The 20,812-nt window shown below is 40.6% G+C and overlaps 1 protein-coding gene across 6 annotated transcripts in view; it reads left to right on the forward strand.

Annotated features, from left to right (window-relative positions):
* The window catches only part of pde3a (phosphodiesterase 3A, cGMP-inhibited), a 538,978-nt gene that overhangs the window by 476,502 nt on the left and 41,664 nt on the right, over nucleotides 1–20,812 (forward strand). For all 6 annotated transcript variants that reach the window (XM_072241233.1, XM_072241234.1, XM_072241235.1 and 3 more), the window contains one exon: nucleotides 5,801–5,912. In XM_072241233.1, coding sequence (XP_072097334.1) covers nucleotides 5,801–5,912 — 112 coding nt within the window. The remainder of the gene's footprint in view (nucleotides 1–5,800; nucleotides 5,913–20,812) is intronic.

Consider the following 20,812-nt stretch of genomic DNA (forward strand, 5'->3'; position numbering starts at 1 on the left):
ATCACGACTGCTTCTTTCCTTGTCTTTTCTTTGTTCTCTCAGCTACTCTTTCTTTGTTCATTCCTCATTCTGTAACGTATAATAGAATAGTTTAGCAATAAATTTTATGCCTTGTTCTTGATCCAAAGAGATCAGGACCCTGAAGCTTTAACTAGAAGCAATAAAAGACTGCAGATGCTCAAATCTGGACCAATCCAGGTGAAGAGTCTCAACCTAAAATGTCAACTGTCCGTTTCCCTCCAAAAATCCTGCCAGACTACCTGAGTTCCTCCAGCATCCTCCATGTTGCTTGGGTATTTAACCAACAGGATAATGAAGTATCTATTCATCTGTTTAGACCTCTTGATTACCCAAAACATTGTCTCCCATTCATGAAGGGAAAGATTTTCATGTTTGGTTCGGATTTTGTTCGAGGCATCCAATTCAGCAATTGAAACTAGTGAGGTGGAACAAGGGAAACTGACAGGAATTGCTCAGAGGGTTTGATGCTCTACTTGCAGTCTAAGCTTTTTAATTTCAAAGTGAGGCTAATGGCAGCACTGTATTTATTTAAGATGTTCAAATGTCTTTGCTCCCTTTATTATCAAGCCCTTTTTATGTGCAGTATCTTAGATTTGCTGACTATTTGTTACTAAGCAAACATGACGTATGTTCCCAAGGTTACTTCACTCTGATTTTGTTATATGTGAGTCATTGACTAGAAAAGAATGGAGAGAAGATGTCACCTTATTGCTAATTCTATACAGATGTAAAAGCTTTCCTCTTCTGCTTGTGCAGAGACAATTTTATATAGTACTTTGCAAAAGTCTTGGGCACATATATATAGCTAGGGTGCCTTACACTTTTACACAGTACTGTATTTGTCGACATGGAGCAGAGAGCGAGTTTTTAAATCCAGCAGGGGCAAAGAATTTTGGGAATTGGCAAAGGTAGAACTCCACAGGAGGGGTGTGGGTCAGATGGCAGAGAAGGAGTGCTGGGGTAGAGGGTGGTGGGGGTGCAGACACACCCAGCTCTGAGACGCCAGGCAAGGTCATTTGATTCCAAACAATTAGTTTATTGATCATTACAGAATGTTTGTCTGGTGCTTTGTGCCCCTTCCCCTCTCCATTCCCCTTTTCCCAACCAGGATTCCCCCTCCCTGCCCCCTTTCCCAATCTTAGTCCACAACAGAGACCCATATCAAAATCAGGCTCATTATCACTCACATACTGTATGTCATGAGCTTTGTTTTTCTTTGCGGCAGCAGTACAGTACAAGACATATAATTACTAAAGTACTGTGCAAAAGTCTAAAGCACCCTAGCTATATATCTGTGCCTGAGACTTTTGCACAGTACTGTATATATATTGCTTTTAGCCAGGAATCTAGTCTTTAATTTTTTTTTTGTTCAGTCTGTTGCAATGTCTGGGTTCAGGATCTGCAAAGGAATTTGGAGTGGGAGGGGAAAGATTCAGTTACCATGGCCCACTTAGGTATCAACGTCTTTGGAAGAACAAGGAAAGAGGTTCTGCTGAATGAATATGAGTAGCTAATGACTAAATTAAAATGCAGAACCAGAAAGGTAATAATCTCTGAGTCATATACAAATTGGCACAGGGTTAATAATATCAGACAGCTAAATGTGTGGCTGAAAGATTTGTGTGGGAACAGTGGGTTTGAATTTGTGGGCCATTGGTACCATTATTGGGGAAGGAGTGCGTTCTTCCAATGGGATAGGCTCTGCTTGAGCCATGCCTTGACCAGGGACCTGGTGAATCACATAACTAGGGTAGGTAGGACTTTGAACGAAATAGCGGGGGGCTGCGTTCAACAGCATGGAAAAGTATTGATAAAGTAAAAGAGAAGAGGAGTGCAGGAGAAGTCACTGAGGGCTTCTGAATAAAGAATAAGTACTGCACATTTCTCCCCACGACCATGTGTCTCCTCCAGGTGCTCCAGTTTCCTCCCACATTTCAAAGACGCACAGGTTAGTAGGTGAAATAGTCACGTGGATGCAATTGGGTAGTGTGGGCTGGAAAGGCCGTTTACTATGATGTAACTCTAAACTAAATTTACTTTCTAAACGAGGAAATTCAAAAAGCAGAGGTGCAAGCATACCTGGAAGTCCTCATGCGAGATTCCCTAAGGGTTAACTTGCAAGTTGAGTTGGTGATAAGGAAGACAAATGCAATGTTAGCATTCCTTTCGAGAGAACTAGAATATAAAAGCAAGGATGTAAGTGTAAGGCTTTATAAGGTGTTGTTCAGACCACGCTTGGAGATTGTGAGCAGTTTTAGGCCCCCTACCTAAGAAAAGATGTGCTGGCATTGGAGAGGGTCCAGAAGAGGTTCCCAAGAATGACTCCAGGAATGAAAGGGTTAACTTATGTGAAGCATTTGATTGCTCTGGACCTGTACTCTCTGGAGTTTAGAAGAATGAGTTGTATCTCATTGAAGCCTAACGAATATTGAAAGGTTTCGATGGAGTGAATGTGGAAAGGATGTTTCCTATAGTGGGGAGTGTAGGACCAGAGGGCACACATCAGAACAGAGGAGGAATATTTTGGCCAGAAGGTGGTGAATCTGTGGAATTCATTGCCACAGCTAACTGTTGAGACCAAGTCATTGAGTATATATAAAAAAGCAGGTTGATAGGTTCTTGATTAGTCAGGGTGTCAATGGTTACGAGGAGAAGGTGGGAGAATGGGGTTGAGAGGGGTAGTAAATCAGTCTTGAAGGAATGGAAGAGCAGACTCGATGGGATGAATGGCCTAGTTCGGCTCCTATGTCGTATGGTCAAAATAAATAAGTTTTAAAAAGTTTCAGTTAACTTTGAGACAAAATTGAAAGAAGGGTGGTAAATACAGGACTGAAGTTGTTATATCTGAATGCACGTTGTATACGAAATAGGACAGATAATCTTGTAGCGCAGTTAGGAATTGACAGGTATGATATTATGGACATCAGCGAGTCAGAAAGGTGAATGTGACATTAGCATTGATTTCCATAATACTAGAATATAAAAACAAGGATATAATGCTAAAGCTTTATAGGGCATTAGTCAGACCGCACTTGGAATATTGTGAGCATTTTTGGGCTCCTCATCTAACGAAGAATGTGCTGGCTTTGCAGATGCTCCAGAGGAGGTTCATGGGAATGACGTTGGGAATGAGGAGTACAGTATCTGATGCACTGGGCTTGTATTCACCGGAGTTTAGAAGAATGAGGGGGAATCTCATTGAAACCTACTAAATATTGAAAGGCCTGGACAGAGTGTTTCCAATAATGAGGGAGTTTTAGACCAGAGGGCACCCTCACAATGCAAGGACATCTCTTTAGAAAGGAGATGAAGAGAGATTTCTTTAGCCAGAGGATGATAGTCAGTGGAATTCATTGCCAATGATGGCTGTGGAGGCTAAGCCTTGGGTATATTGAAAGCAGTGGTTGATAGGTTCTTGATTAGAAGGAGTGTTAAAGGTTATGGGCAGACAGGAGAATGGGGTTGAGGAGGTAATTCATCAGTCATGATCAAATGGTGGAGCAGACTTGATGGGCTGAATGGCCTAATTCTGCTTATATGTCTTATAGTCTTGTGGTGTACATTTTTCTTATTGATAGAAAAAGCAGACAAAATTTAAAAGGGTGAATTATGAGCTTAATATCAACTGGTTGTGTAATTTGAATTAATTTGGATTAGTACTTTTACTAAGAGGAATAAGTTTGAAAATTCTTCTTCCAACTATTATGTTTGTCAATTAGGTGAAACGTGGGAAGTTGCTTGTGTTGGCAGTTTGTGGTGGAGAATGTGGTTCTGTGTACAGATGTCATGAGAGTGATGTTCTTGCTCCATTTTTCATTAGTAACATTATGAGAAACACTATTTAATTAATTATCTCACCAACCACGTGCTTGAAACAATATAGTGGATATTCATCACAATTTTTTGGCGATGGTTTAACATGAGCTTTGCCCAAATGCTATTTACTTTTCTATTAATGTGAGTATTGTAGGTACACTATGTATTGATTACGTCCAATCACAAACGAGAGAAAATCTGCAGATGCTGGAAATCCGAACAGCACACTCAAAATGCTGGAGGAACTCAGTCAGCCAAGCAGCATTTTGTGTGTGTTGCTAGATATTGATTACTTCATATAGTTGTGAGAGAGAAGTTTACTTCAAGGATCAGCATTCTTCTAGATGGCGGTGATAACCATTTAGCCAGCCAAAAGGGTTTTACCGTGATACCCAGGAATGTGAAATAACTCTCAGCGGTCCATCCTGGTTGGGGAATTTAAACAGAGACTTACCATCTGTAGTTGTCTGGCAATACTACTTGCCAGTCTACTATGACTCAGGAGTCTGATAACATTCCCACGTATAGTGGTTAGCGCAAAGTTATTACAGTTTGAGGCATTGGAGTTCAGAATTCAAGTCCCGGCACCCTCTATAATTTGTATATCCTCCCCGTGGAATGTGTGGATTTCCTCCGGGTGCTCCGGTTTCCTCCCACAGCCCAAAGTTATACTCGTTAGTCAGTTAATTGGTGATTGTAAGTTGTTCTGTGATTAAGCAAGGGTTAAATCAGGAGTTGTTGACGGTGTGGTTCAAAGGTCCAGAAAGGACTGCTCTGTGCAATATCTCTGAATAAATAAATTACGTTAGGGAAAGAGATGCAGGGCTAGAGAAGGGGAATCTGACAGTAGAATCTAACTCTGACTACTCATCTTGATGAAGAATCTCGGCCCAAAATGTCAACTATACTCTTTTTCCATAGACGCTCCCTGGCCTGCTGAGTTCCTCCAGCGTTTTATGCGTGTTGTTTAAATTAAATTATCACATTGTGTTACACTGATAATGCTCAATAGTACCACAGTTAAATTGTTATTGGTAACATGAGTACAACTCCTTTGATCAACAAGAGACAATCCCGTATTTATGTCAAGACATAACTTGTCTAGGTTCTAGAATAGTGGTCATTCACAGAGATATGTGCATCATACACAAGCTTACCTCTGTCAAACTGCACATCAGTGAGTGCATTCATGTGTATATGCACATTATATGTTGTATATATCTGTGTATTTATCAAATGATATGACCAGGATATGCATGGATTGAGCTGTTATTGAGAGATTTAAAAGGATTCAGTCAGTTTATTTTTAATCGTGTTTCCATATTGAGTGTACAAAGTTAGGTGTTCTGAAATGCTTCCTTTCTGCTATAACTATGATATAATTCTATAACCAGAAGAGCTCTGCCCAGTACTGGTAGTCATGAAAAAACAGTTCCTGTAACTACCAAACAATGCAGTGTTAAAATAACATAGCTTCATGTAGGTTATATAGATATTCTTCATGGCTACAGAACTCCTAAAGAAATTTCATTGGACTAAGCATATTGGGCTTGAATTCTGCTGCATCATCTCCTGGTGTAATATCATAAAAAGTGGAAGATTTTCACAATCCGAATAGAAATAGTGCTTAGCTGTCAATTTCAGTAATACTCATTAAAATTGCTTAAAGATTTGATATCATATTTGAAGTGAAACATAAGTACATTTTAATTTGAGGTCAATGACTTATATTTGTTCCTGTGAGCTTTAACATCCAAGTCTGGAATATGAGTAGAGGGAAACCAAGAACATTGAGCTGGGGTTACCTGATTGACATTGCCAGGGATAATCTCAGGAATAAAACGAAAGATGACTGGTATACCTGAGTTTTGGTGAACTTCACTAAGTGTGTGTATTTTTTTTTCCTTCCACAGAATGTTTATTTTTTCCATATACTAATTATTCAACTTCTTTCTTTGTACAGGTAGCATTCAGACTGTTTGAAGACACTGGGCTTTTTCAAATATTTAAAATCCCATTAAAAGAGTTCATGAACTACTTTCATGCATTAGAAAATGGGTACAGAGATATACCCTGTAAGTATTCCTGTATTTTACCTCTTTTGGGAAAACATCATACTGTTTCATCCGTCATTCACAGAAAATGTTTGGTGATAATTGGAAATGTATATTCTGTGAATGAGGAATATAATGCTAACAACCTGCTCCCAAACTTCAGCTGGTGAATTGTATTCAAGCACGACAGGGTACAGGCTCTTAGCCTATCACCCCCATCTCTGCCCTTCCCTGAGCAGCACGTCTCATTCAATATGTGAGGCCAGGTAACTTTCCCTTTGCACTTTAATGTGACATTATATATATTAACCATTCTTGCTTCATAGCTTTTTTATTTGACCTCAACGATGGAGTTTTGCAACCTTCCGAAAGCTAGCACCCTTCACATGTCATCCAACAACTTTTACTGACAGAATGCAGTGAAGAGTCTAGAGATAGTGTGCTCTGTACAGTTCCAGTTACCACACCACAGTGAGGATGATTGCAAAACAGGCGCCAAAGAGAGGTGCAAATGGATTTCAAAACAGATAAGTGTGAGGTGATGTCTTGTGGAAAGTCAAACCAGCATGGGACTTCCACTATGAATGGTTCGGCATAAGGGAGTGTAATGGAAACAGAGGAATCTAAGAGTACAAGTGCATACTTCATTGAAAGCGGCATCACAGATGGATAGGATGGTGAAAAAGGTGCGTTGTATGCTGGCCTTCATCAGTCAAGACATTGAGTTTAGCAGTTGGGACATCGTGTAGTTGTACAAGTCATTGATGAGGCCACATTTGGAGTATTGTTTACAGTTTTGGTTCCCCTGTTATAAGAAAGATGTGGATAAACTGGAAAGAATGTAGACGGGGTTTATGAGAATGTTGCCAGTTATACAGAGAGGTTGGCTGGACAATGACCTCAAAATGTAGAAGAATGAGGGGAGAAATGTTTAAAATTCTAAGCGACATAGATAAAGTAGACACTAACAGTCTTTTCCCTAGCATAGAGAAGCACAAGGCAGGGATGGGTCTGAGATTTAGGGTGAGAATGAAAAGATTTAAAAGGGACATGAGAGTCATCTTTTTCATGCAAGACGTGATGAGTACATGGAAAAATCTGCCAGAAGAAATGATTGAGGCAGGTACAATAATGCCATTTGGGAAGCACTTGGATAGATACATTGAGGGGCGGACTTAGAGCGAAGTGAGCAGAATGCAGGAATTTGGTACCAGCTGAGTGGGCACCATGGACTCGATGGGCTGAATTACCTGTATCCACGCTGTATTATTTGATGACTCTATGGTTCTAAGATAATTCCATGGCTAGGGAATTCTTGTTTATGCATTTAATTACATTTGTAATTTTAGTTTGTGAACAGAAGAATAAGGAGAGGTTTTATCACACTGCGTAGAGCAACCCCCACTTAGTACCTCCAATAACGTTCGAAGTTACTCAGTCATTCATTCTTCAGCATAATTATGCTAAACTCTCCAATAGACATCACTGCTAGTATTCCTTACTCCTTAGAAAACTTATTAGTCACATAGCATAAGAATTTGAGGGAATAGATAGGAATAATCAATTTTTTATTTCTTTCACTAAAACATAGTCTAGGATCTGAGACCAAGAGGGTGATTCCCTCATTGCTTTCAAAACTACCTGGATGAATATTAGATGTTCTGTGACTTGCATGACCTACAATAGCTGGGAAGTGGTATTAATCTGGAAAGTTCCTTGCTGACCAGCACAGAGACTTGGGGCTGAACGGTTTGATTCCATCCTGTAATTTTCCATGATTCCAATTCAGCTGTCGAGCTGCCAATTTGAACCATAGCTAGCACACACAAAGCACTGAAAACCTCCAAGCTTCCAGAACCTGGTTACAAGAGATTTAATGCAGAGCAAAGCGTATGGTTTGTCCATATTTTTGACTGTGATTCTCTAGGTTTTGTAGTGTGAAGTGAAAACCTTGAAAAAATGACATTGTTATGCAGCACATTTTAGGCATAATGTATAGCAACAGATGTGTGTGTGTAGTGCGTGTGTGTATGTGTGTGTCTGTGTATGAGTGTGAACATGGGTGCCTTTATGTTTCTAAGTGTGTTTGTATTTATGTCTGAGTGAGTGGGTGGTCTATGAATGAGAGTGTTTATGTGTGACTTAGTGTGTACATATGTGTGCCTGGGTACGAGTGGCCCATATAACTAGCAACATTCTCGTACCTTCATCTTTTTTGGATCCTCTTGGAATATAGCAAGTTTTGAAATGTTACAGACAATGGGCCCGTTGTCCCTGCAGCCACTTGCTTGAGTGCCAGCAATTGGGTCTGCCCATCTTCAACCTTATGAGTTTCACTTAAACTTCATTCTTCGTAAATGGGATTATTACAAGTTGCTCCCTGTTATTTGAAATTAGCCCGTTTGTTAGGCATATTCGCAGTGTGAAGACATGGTGAAAACATGGTGAAAACTGATGCAAAGAGTTGATTTAACATATATGCTATTGCTTTGTTTCATTATAAATTACCAGCCTCATCCTCTGGAGGTCTAAAACCTAAGTTAGCCACCTTCCTCCCATTCATATATCCACAGAAACTCTGTTTTGATATCATGCACAAGTTTTCTCTCAAAATCAGTTTTCTCCCTTCCTGATAAACTTTTAAGCCTCTTACAATTGGATTCTAAAAGCCTCCCAATGCTTTGGGCTGCTACCATTCCTTGTTATTTTGACTACTTTTCAATTTACTATTATCCTTGACCTCTTGTTAACCACAAATTGTGCTACTTTCAAATAGAATACTGCTTTCTAATTAGCATGATTTCCTACTGAGTGTTTGGGCCAGTGTTTAACTATCTGCCACCCCTCATCTACCGACTTCATTCGGAGCTTGTTGTCCCAGTCCTCCTTGGACAACTCCACTTTCAAACCATTATTAAGTACTCATATTTAAGTTGAAGATACTGGATTTGATTCTGTTTTGTTCACCCACAAAGGGCATCTAAAATTCTACCTCCCAGGGGATCTATAACCACAAGATATCTTATTAATGCTTCTACACTCACTTGTTTCGCTCTGGATCATACTGTTCTAAGAAGCAATCCACGATGCATTCCATAAATTCTTCTTCGGTAGTACTTTTGCCAATTCTAATCATCCAATCCTAAGTAAATTAAAATCCCGCATGACAATCTCAGTTCTCTTCAGGCATGCCATGCACATTTCCTGTTTTATGCTCCATCCTATCAAGAGGTCACATTTTAGAAGTCTACAGGCTGCACTCACCCATGTTTTCTTTCTCCAGTTATTCATAATTTCATCTCAAACTGATTCTTAATCATTATCCACTGCCTCTATAAAACAACTCAACCCTACTCTGACACTATCCTTGATTAACAACACTACTCCACCTCCATTACCTTTTTGTCTGTCCACTTGGAGCTTCGTGCAACCTGGAATATTAAGTACTCAACCCTGTTAAGGGTTGAGTGTGGTATGTTAGGAGAATGTTCTTCGCAACACCTTGTAATAAAATCAATTATGTTCATGAACATTGCAAATGTTGGAAGTTTTCTAATGGAGATTTCAGCTAATCAACTGGTTCCATTTTTATTAGTTTTGTCATTACTGATAGATTTCTAAATTTGTTTTTAAATTCATAACTATTTCTTGAGGGTTGAAAGCAATTCTTAGTATTTTGGAAGTCAAGCAAATTGGACTGAAAAAGCATTGGCAAGGTGTGATAATGGTTTAAAAGCCTCCTTTAACTTGGAGTTGGTTGTAGTGGCTGAAGTATGATGGCTGAAAACAAAGAACTTGTAATGCCTGTTCTCTTCTGGCTCCTCGGAATGACCTGGGGCACTTTATAGAAAGTGGATTTTCATTGCTGAGTCACTGTGGTTCTGTGGAAAAATGAGGCAAGTCGTTTTCATAGAACAGGATCACATTTACACCCACCAAATAAATTCTTATTTTTGATTTGTAATTGTTGCAATACTTATCTAGGCTACGTTTCCCAACATGGATTTGTATAAAGATATAGGATGCTTTAGCTTGACCTAAACAAACAGGTGTGACTTTGATATTAATATCTCATCTGGGAAATATCATATCCAACAATGGAATACCTCTCAGTTCTAGATTTTATGCACAGTGGACTTTTAAGTTTTTTCTGTCTGTCATACAGAAGAAGAGTTACTACTGTACAAGCAGCATTTGTAATTGAATCCACATGTCTAATTCAATGCGTTACATTTGGCTCACATGTCCTCTTCTCTCTTGATCAGAAAGCTATGGACCTCAGCTTTACTTAAAGCATGACTGTTCAACTTCAGGCCATAATTCAATGGTACTGCAGGTATCCATTCAAGGTGGCACTAGTGAACAACACTACCTCAAGTGATGTTTTCCAGACAGTCCACACATTTGTTTTTTTCACATCTTTTTCATCTTCTTTTTCTTCTTAATGTGGTTCAGGTGGCTGTTGGAGCTTGTGATCTACAGTTTGACAGTATATTTTCAGGCAGGTTGTGTGACCTGGCAATTTGCTGTCTCCAAAAAGGTGCCAAGAGACAAGCATTCTGGACCCAAGAAACTTACCTCCCATGGCATGAGCCCATGCTCGACTCCATTTCTTGCTGATCTCACTAGTTAAAGCATTAAGGAAGATTGAAACATCGAGACAAGTGCGGAAGGCAAGTGAGTGTTTGGGGCTGTTTACTAGCCTCTCACTTGCTGCTGCCAGAGGAAGGTGTCTGTGTGTGACAGTCTCTGTCTCCCTCTGTCTCCCTCTCATTCACTGCTTCCAAAGGTTCCTCTCCCTCGATGCTGTCAAAGGATGGTACCGAAATTTTGGGTCTGCAGTCTATGGATTGGACTGTAGTTAGATTGGTCTCTTTTGATCTTGTGTTTAATATCCTGTGTTTTTGCTTGTTCTTTCTTCTTGCCGTTTGTGTGATTTCTTTGTTTGTGCGTCGGGAGAGAGTGATGTTCTTGTTGCCAGTTGCGCGATTTGTTTTTTCTTTCTGTGTGGGGGAGGAAGCTGATGTTTTTCTTTGAATGACTGCCACAGTTTTCTTCATTTCATGGCTGTCAAGAGAAGACGGATCTCAGAGTTGTATACTGTATACTTTGAACTTTTGAACTTTGACATTACCTCGGTGTTAGGTGTGGATCTTTACTGAACATCACACTGAGCTCCTGTTCACCTTTTCATTTGTTCTGGTGGTGTTTGCTTCAAGTGGTTCAGGATTTTTGGTCACTCTCTTTATCAATCAACTGCTAATTTACCTTTATACTATGAACACAACAGTAACCATTAGACCAATTTTTCGTTTGGGGTACTTAATTATTAAAGATACAATAATTATACACTGCACATAACGAAGATGATATATTGTGCAGATTCTATTGACTTTCTCAACCTCTACTTACCTAATCTTTTCTGCAAGCACCCTCTTGCACCAATGGTTAATGCCCTTTGGTCAGGTCACTCTCAGGTTAGAGGAACAACATACCATGTTCTGTCTGGATAGCCTTCAACCTGATGGCATGAACACTGAATTCTCTAACTTCCAGTAATTTCTCCCCAGCTCCCTTTCCTCTTTTCCTATTACCCATTCTGGCTCCCCTCTTACCCCTTCTGTTCTCCTCAACTGCCGATCACCTCTGTATGGCACCCCTCCTCCTTCCCATTCTCCCATGGTCCACTCTCCTCTCCTATCAAATTCCTTCTTCATCAGCCCTTTATCTTTTCCACCAATCACCTTCCAGCTTTTTGCTTCAGCCTCTCATCCCTACCCACTCAGCTCCTCATTCATCCAGATTCACCTATCACCTGCCAACTTGTACTCCATTCCCTCCCTCTGTCTACTTAATCTGACTTTTTCCTCCTTTTTTTCCTCTCCTGGCGAAGACTCTCGAAACATTTACTGTTTATTCCTCTCCATAGATGCTGCCTGACCTGTTGAGTTCTTCCAGCATTTTGTCTGTGTTACTCTGGATTTCCAGCAAATGCAGGATCTTTTATGTTTATCATTATATTCTGTGGCCTTTACCTTCTGGATCACAGACTATGATGGTGCCAATACCAAAGCCATGAATATTTCTTCATTCTGTACATGCTCCTTCTTTCTATGGTCTGCACCCAGTAATTTGCATAAGCAAGTTACAGCTTATGGCATAGTTGCAAAGTTCTTGCCAGGAGTCCCGTGTTAAAATCTTATAAGTCGCTGGACTGGTGAGTGTGAAGAACTGCATTTTGCAATGAAGTGCCAGCAGTTTTGTAGGCCAAGTTTAGTGCATTGAGTGTCCGACCCTCAATATCCTGAAGGATGCTATTGACCAGATGCTTAACTGGACTCGCCAAATGAAAACAGATTAGAGGAAAAGGTTGCACAGGACTTACTTCCTGATACCACAGAGCTTTTCCACCATCTACAAATAAATAAGTTGGCAGCCCTTTAGTTATTGTAATGATCTCCACTTGTCTGGATGAGTGCAACTTCATCAACTTCCAAGAAGCTTGATAATGTCTAGGGAAAAGTTTCTCACTTGATTGGAGCTTTGTCTACATACTCTGGACATTCATCCTCTGCAGCACCAGCACATGGTGGTCGCAGTTTACAAAACACACCATGATCACCCAACTAGACTATGCGAACAACATCTTTCAAGCCTGCAACGCCTCCCATAAAGCAAGGACAAGGAGCACCAGCATCTTTTGGTTCTCTGCCAAGTCTCAGTCCATCCTACTATATCACCTTCATCATTGTTAGGGCTAAGTCCTATAATTCCCTGCCCAGCAATGCTATGGAAGCACATTCAACAAAATGACAGCAGTAGTCCGAGAAGACATCTCACCACCTCCTTCTCAAAAGTACCTAAGGGATGGGAACTAAGTGCCCGACCCTGCTTGCATCATCTGAATTCTGAATAAAAAACTGAATAAATGTAAAGAAAACAAGTGCCACCAAGTTTCTGCTCCCCTCTTACTTCTCTTCTCTCACCTGTCCATCTGGTGCCCCTCCTCTTTCCCTTTCTCCCATGGTCCACTCTCCTCTGCTGTCCGATTCCTGCTTCTTCAGCCCTTTTTCCATCTATTATCTCCCAGCTTCTCATTTCATCCCCTCCCCCACCCACTCACTTGCCCTTTCACCTGTTTTCACGTATCATCTGCCAGCTTGAACTCCTTCCCTCCCCCTCATCCCATTTTCCTATTGTGTCTTGTCCCTCTTTCCTTTCCTGTCTTGATGAAGGGTCTTGGTCTGAAATGTCGACTGTTTAGTTCCCTCCGTTGCTGCTGCCTGACCTCCAGAGTTTTAATTTATTTACTTGTTTATTGAGATACAGCATGGCCTAGGCCTTTCCAGCACTTCAACCTGTGCAACCCACCAAACCCAGATTTAACCCTAGCCTAATCACAGGACAATTTACAATGACCAATTACCCTACTAACTGGTACACCTTTGGACTGTGGGAGGAAACCAGAACACCTGGAGGAAACCTACGCTGTCACGGGGAGAACATACAAACTCTTAAGCATTAACATACGAAGCATACAAAAGCCTCCAGTGCTTGGTGGGGGTTGCTCTAGGTTTCCAGCAGCAACAGAATCTCTTGTGTTTATCATTTGCCGCCAAGTTCTGTGTGAATGTAAAAGTCCTAAACATTCTGGCAGAGGTTCCCCAGCAATTTTTTTTTATTTGTATCTTCACTCCTCAAGGAATTCACCGGGATGGCAAGATACCCAAGTTCCCAGCACTTCCTCTACTGAAGCCACCTGTAAATCCTCCATTCATTCAGATGGAGGGGAACAGCTGCAAAGGACCAAGAGTTTTTAAAACTGAGTTTTGAATTCCAAGTATCCTATCTTTTTACTGTTTTTCAGTTAGCAGTGTTTAAACTTTGTTCGTAGTCCAAACCTCTTAATTGTCTCAAAATGTTTGTGAATGTTTCTGCATGTAAGAAATTCCAGCAATTCAGAATCTTTTAGTGACTTTGTCAGCTGGCCAAGTGTTTTATCAGTGTTTGAGTGTTTGAGGTCTTTCTGCCTCCTCCACAATGCTAAGGTTCATGCATGAATGCTGTCGCTGTGAAGGCCAGAGCTGACTTCCTGCTTTGATGCACCTGTCCCAGTTTTGTAAAGACATTATGGGTTCCTCGCACATTCTAAAGACATATAGTTAGGGTTAGTAATTTGTGGGCATGTTATGTTGGCAGCAGAAGTGTAGCGACACTTGCGACCTGCCCCCAACTCACCTCGCTGATTTGATTTGATGCAAACGATAAGTTTCACTTTACGTTTCAGTGTTTGGATATACCTGCAACAAATGAAGCTAATCTTTTCCCTGAAGTCAGCATGGAACACGTATGGACACAAATACTCATGCAGGTATTTTGTACGGAGATGCCATCATTCGAATTTAGTTCAAGTTTATTATCATTCAACCAAACACATGTATACAGCTAAATGAAACATCGTTCATCTAGGCCCAAAGTGCAAAGTACAGTATGTATAGTCACATTCAGCACATAAAGTTACAATACAGTCACAAAACAATGTTAGTATAAGACCCAGAGAGGCAAGGTCTGAAGATTGATGGTGCATGAAATGTTGTCCTGGAACCACGTTTTTGTGAAAATAAGTATACAGCAGTTCCTCATCTCATGCTAGGTCATTTACAGATGAAGGTAATCCAATTTGTTTTCAAGGGAGCGAACAGAGTAGTGTAACTGCAAGAATATCCAATGGGAAAGTTAGATGCCTTGAATTTTCATTGGATCTGAAGAGCCAAGAACTAGGTAAAGTGAGCTAGCAGGCTATATTTGAACAGTAATGCTGCTAGGCCATTTCCTGTCCCATTACACATTCCCCAGCTGCACTCTAACACATCAAAATACGTCAGGATCAAGTAACTCATTAGCTATTTTGGAAACACTTAGGATTGTTATTGGCAAACTGGATCATTGCTGGAAGCAAATTTACATTTTCCTATTTAGCCATTGGGAAAATTCTGCACTTCTGAAATTTCAATGAGTTGGTGAGAGAGCTGGCTTATCACCCTCTTAACATCAAGGCACACTGATCCCTGGACTTAACTGCTGCAGCTTCATGACAGGTCAGTCAGCTTCTGATACAGCAGTGCAACCTTATCAATTAGCCATTCTGATGGTTAAAGGAAAATTACTCGTCACTCAATACAAATGTCTGCAAATGCACTGTGGAGGACATTCTGACTGATAGCATCACCATCTGGTACGGAGAAGCCTCTGCATGGGATCGGAGCCAGCTCCGACATTAGCACTAGCCTCCCCAGCATCAATGACATCTTCAAAAGCATCATCATGAAGGACTCATACCAGCCAGGACATGCCCTCTTATTACAACCATCAGGAAGGAGCTACAGGAGCCTGAAGACAAACAACAGTTCCTTCCTTTCCGCTATCAGATTTCTGAACCGTCCATGATCCCACGAATAACACTTCACTATTTTTGCTCTCTTTTTGCACTCTTTATTTATTGTTCTATATTTCTTGCTATAATTCCTGGGATATTTTATGTAGTGCATTGTACTGCTGCCACAAAGTAACAAATTTCACTATTTATGTCAGTGATAATAAACCTGATTTTGATTCTGAAATTAGGCCGGGCTCCATCTGGAATCTCCTCATCACCCAAACCCCTCCTCTTTCCTTCCTTCTGACTCTGAAAATCCAACTCTTTGCCCAAACTTTAGTCACAGCTTCTCCTTTTTAAAGCATCCATTTTTTTCCCATCAGCAAGCCTTAAGGGCAATCTTCAGTTCCTCAGCATCCTTACAGAGTGACTACTATTGACATGCAAGAAGCACGCCAGCTAATTTGTACATCCCTTTTCCCGCCTCTTATTAGCCTTTTTAAGTAATGGGGCCTTTTAACAGCAGGATAAATGCTACTGTCTAACTTCATTTACAATGAAAATTAAGTAATAAATTTGTAGAGTTTCATTCCTATAGGTATTATAGGTATATTAAAATGTAAAATGTTAAGATTAGAAATAAAACATTCCCTTCCTCCTTTTCTCACTATTTTAATAAAATACACCTTTTCTCTACTTTTTATTTGCTGATTTAGGTTTAAGATCATACACATATGGTGAAGGAACAGTGAGAACTTAAGGTCCATATCCATTGATCCCTTACTGTTGCAGCGCAAGTTGAAAGGGTGGTTAAGAAGGTGTATGGTGTGTTAGCCTTCATTGGTCAAGAGCTACATGGTAATGCTGCAGCTCTATAAAACCTTGGTTAGGACACACTTAGAATATTGTATTCAGTTCTGGTTGCCTCATTATTTAAAGGATATGGAAGTTTTGGAGAGGGTGCAGAGAAGATTTAACAGGTTGCCCTCTGGACTGGAGCATAGGTTGGGCGAGCTAGGGCTTTTCTCTTTGGAGTGAAGGAGGATGAAAAGTGACTTAATAGAGGTGTGAAAGGTGATAAAATGCATAGACTGAGTTGATAGCCAGAGACTTTTTTCCTAGGGTGAAGTGGCTAATACCAGAGGGCATAATCTTAAAATGACTGGGGGAAATTTTTTTACATGGAGAGTGGCGAATGCATGGAATGCCCTGCCAGAGGTGGTGATAGAGGCAAATACCTTAAGGGCATTTAAGAAACTCTTTGATAGGCACATGGATGATAGAAAATGGAGGGCTATGTAGAAGGAATGGGTTAGATTGATCTTTAGAGTAGATTAAAGGCCGGCATAACACCATGTGTCAAAAAACCTGTACTGTCCTGTGCTACAGTGTTCTATGTTCAATGTTCACTCTTATTTTGACTTCCTTCTCAATTCTAGAATTTCACAATCCTAGAACCTGTTAAGGAATTGAATTGAGTTGATTTTATTTCTTCTTACATCCTTCACATACATGAGGAGTAAAAATCTTTATGTTATGTCTCTGCCTAAATATGCAATGTGCAATCAAAGTAATTTATTATAACTTATAATAAATAGAACAGTCAATGTAACATAGAAATATACTCAGATCAGCGTGAGTTAATCACTCTGATGGCCTGGTGGAAGAAGTTGTCCCAGAGCCTGTTGGTCCTGGCTTTTATGCTGTGGTAGCAGCTGGAATAGTTTGTGGTTGGGGTGACTCGGGTCCCCGATGATCCTTTGGGTCCTCTCCTCACAGCTGTCTTTGTGCCATATGCAACAGCACCAGTTTTAATGACACTGGGTGAGGAATAAGTACTAGCAGAACTGCCAAAAATTCATCTGAGAGGATGGGTACAGCAGATACAATTATGGGTCTTGAATAATAACATTTGACTCTACCGCAATACAGGCTAAAATGATAAATGGTCTTATGGAACTCTGGTGTTGGTAAATTGTCCTTCCCTGCCTCTCTAGAAATGTTGTTAACCTTCAATGCAATCTTCATCTGTTGTCTCTTGTCTGTTGTTCACCTACGTGGCACCAGTTCGTTCAGTGCTCTTCTCCCTGAAAATCACCTACAATGGGCCTCCTCTCGTTCCTACAACATTTGCTGTAGAACCCCCAAGGTTTGTCTTTCACTTTCAATTGATGCATTCTACCAACTGTCTGCAGTATCATCTATAAACTTTAGGTACACACCTACACTGTTCTCACTCTGCAGTTCTTATAGAATCATAGTTATGGAACTCTACAGCACAGAAACAGGCCCTTCAGCCCATCAAGTCCATGCTGAACTATTATTCTGCCTAGTCCCATCTACCTGCACCTGGAACATAGACCTCCATATCTCTCCCATCCATGTACTTAACCAAGTTTGTCTTAAATGTTGAAACTGAACCCTCATCACCACTTCCAGAGGCAGCACATACAACACTCTCACCACCTTCTGAGTAAAGAAGCTCCCCCCTCATGTTTCCCTTAAACATCTCATTTTCACCCTTAATCCATGACCTCTACTTCTAGTCTCATCCAACCCCAGTGGAAAGAGCCTGCTTGCATTTACTTTATCTATACCATCATAATTTTATATATCTCTATCAAATGTCCTCTCATTTTCCTGTGCTCCAGGGAATCAAGTCCTAGCCTGTTCATTGGTTTAAGATGTCACTGCCGAATACATGCAACACCTTACTGGTTGTTTGAAAGCAAAGGAATTTGATTAGAAACATTGCCCGTAACATTTTTTTTAAGTAAATTACGGTAAACTATCATGTTAAACAATGAAGAGGCAAGTGAAGGCAAAGTGAGTTTACAAGATGTGCCCTGCTAGTGCACTGCAAAATCAACACACTTGGAGTTGGAGCCATGCTGGTTGGAGTGAATGATTCAAAGAGGAGAAGACAAGACAGCAGAGTTTCAATGCCTGTCCAACTAACCTGGGTGTGAGAGTGGATCACTCTTAAGTCCTGAGCCAATTTGCAGAGGTCAAAAATGGCTTCTTCTGCAGTGAAATCCAGGCCCAAAGTGAATTGTTGGGTGGTGAGTTCTAGGCCAGGAGTGATTTGCCACAGTGAGGCCTGGGGGCTAATGCATGGTACTATCCACTGTTTGGAAAATCTAAACGCTGGCTCGGATACATAGACTGGAAAGACAGGGTGAGGTTGGATCACTCTGGGTGCTGAGCCAACTTGGAGGGGTAAAGAATGACTTCTTTGGCGGCAGAATCTAGGGCTGAAGCGATTTGCCACAGGTCCTAATGACTGCTCCTTTCTCCATGATGTGAGACTGCCCCCAGCTGCTGTGCTTTCCGTCTGGGAAGTTTACGGCAATTTGCCCCAGTAATACGATGAACTGAATACCAAAGGTTTGGGCCTAGTCTGGGCTGCTCCAAGGAGCTGGATCTAAGGACTCATTTTGATTTGGAATGCTGTTGCTGTTGCTCACTTCTATTGTTCGCATGATTTGTTTTTTTCTTTTTCTCTATGCACATTTGGGGTTTGTCTTTTTCTTTTTTTAAAACTGGGCTCTTTCAGCTCTTTCAAGTTCCTTGCTTTGCAACGGCCTGTAAGCAAACAAATCTCAAAGTTGTATAATTTATACATTCTTTGATAATAAATGTACTTTGACTTTGATCTTTCCCTGACACCCAGGTCCTCATATCCCAGCAATATCCTTGTAAATTTTCAACCGTATTGATATCTTTCCTGTAGGTATGTGACCAGAACTGTACACAATACTCCAGATTTGGCCTCACCAATATCTTATGTAATTTCAACATAACATCCCAACTCCTGCACTCGATACAAAGTTCAAAGAACATTTTTTATCATTGTATGTATACCATAAACAAACTTTGATATTCATCTTCTTGCAGGCAGCCACAAAGAAACTCAATAGAGTCCATGAAAACTCCACACTACAAAGACCGACAAACATCCAATGTGCAAAAAACATGAACAAATTGTGAAAACAGTAAAAAAAAGAAACAAATAATATACAGAACATGAATCACAGAATTGACAAAATTGTGTCCAGGGCCACGGAGCCAGATGACTCTTGCTTCTTAACTGCCTCTGATGTATCTATCGCTTGCCATTCAGTGGCGAACAATGTTCACTAATTAAGCACAAGAAAAACCAGAAGCTCTTAGATTGATCCAGGCTTGCATGGACAGGCACCTCCCAGTTAACAGGAGTCAACTGCCACTCATTGCCTGCAGCCAATTTAAGCCCAGCTCTCGTCCACCGTCCTTGTTCACCCTTCAAACCAGCCAGCCTCAGCCAGTTGCTCCTAGCCTTCAGTTACCTTGTTGCCTTGTCAGATTACATACCCATTCTCTCTTGTTTTGTGGACCCTCGTGGCTCTTTATTTTGCAGTTTATTTTTGAGGTAATCATTCATTTCTATCACTTTAATGATAGTGATTATTATCACTTTATAAAAATAAAGTTCATGCTTTAAATATGTTTCTTTCCTATTGACTCCACTTCTCTGCTTTTGGGTCAAGCCTCCTCCACATATCGTGACAGATTTTACTCCGTTCCATAACCTTTAATTATGAACTTCTGCCTGATGTTGCCTCAGACACTAAGCTGAGCTACCCAACTTCACAAGTGCTTTATCATAAAGACTGCCCGGTTCCATCTCCATAACGTGGTGTGAATATTCCATGTCTCATCTCGTAGCTGCTGGAAGCCTGGTTATGTCTCATCTCAGCTATTCGAATACATTTCCGACTGGCCTCCTATCTTCTAGCATCATGTGTACTGGAGACAATCTAAACCCCTCATGCTCAGATGCAGAATAAAGTGTAACAGCTACAGAGAAGGTGCAGTGTAGGTAAGCACTCAAGTGCAGGATCATAATGAGGTAGCTTGTGAGGTCATAAGTCCATCTTATTGTCCAAGGCATAAGGACAGCTTCTACCTGCTGTTATAAGACTATTGAATGGTACCTTAGGATGTTAATACAAGGACCTCAGCCTCAGAATAGGAGGACATCTTTTAAAACAGAGATGAGGAGGCATTTCTTTCACCAGAGAGTGGTGAATCTGTGGAATTCATTGCCACAGACAGCTGTGAAGGCCAAGTCATTGGGTATATTTAAAACATATATATGTAAGCCTTATATTTAAGGCTGATAGGTACTTAATTAATCAGGGAGTCAAAGATTATGTGGACAGGACAAAAGAATGGGGTTGAAAAAAGAAAAATAAATCAGCCGTGATCGAATAGCAGAACGGACGTGATGGGCCAAATAGCCTAATTCTGCTCCTATGTCTTACGGTCTTATAGTCATCAAAATTTGAACCTGATGTTAATCGCTCCACCTCTGTGATGTGGCATAGCTGGCTGGTATCTTCTAGGATTTCTCTTCCTAAAGCTTCTCATTCTTTAATGGTGTCCTAAGCAGTCTCTCATCCTTCAGTGCCTTTGGATCGTGTGTTTGATCATCTCTCCAGGTGTAACTCTGTTTTGTAAAGACCATTTATTATATTACATGCTTTTATATTTCAGAAGAAGA

The sequence above is a fragment of the Mobula birostris genome, chromosome 23 (genome assembly GCF_030028105.1).
Source record: "Mobula birostris isolate sMobBir1 chromosome 23, sMobBir1.hap1, whole genome shotgun sequence".
Taxonomy (NCBI): Eukaryota; Metazoa; Chordata; class Chondrichthyes; order Myliobatiformes; family Myliobatidae; genus Mobula; species Mobula birostris.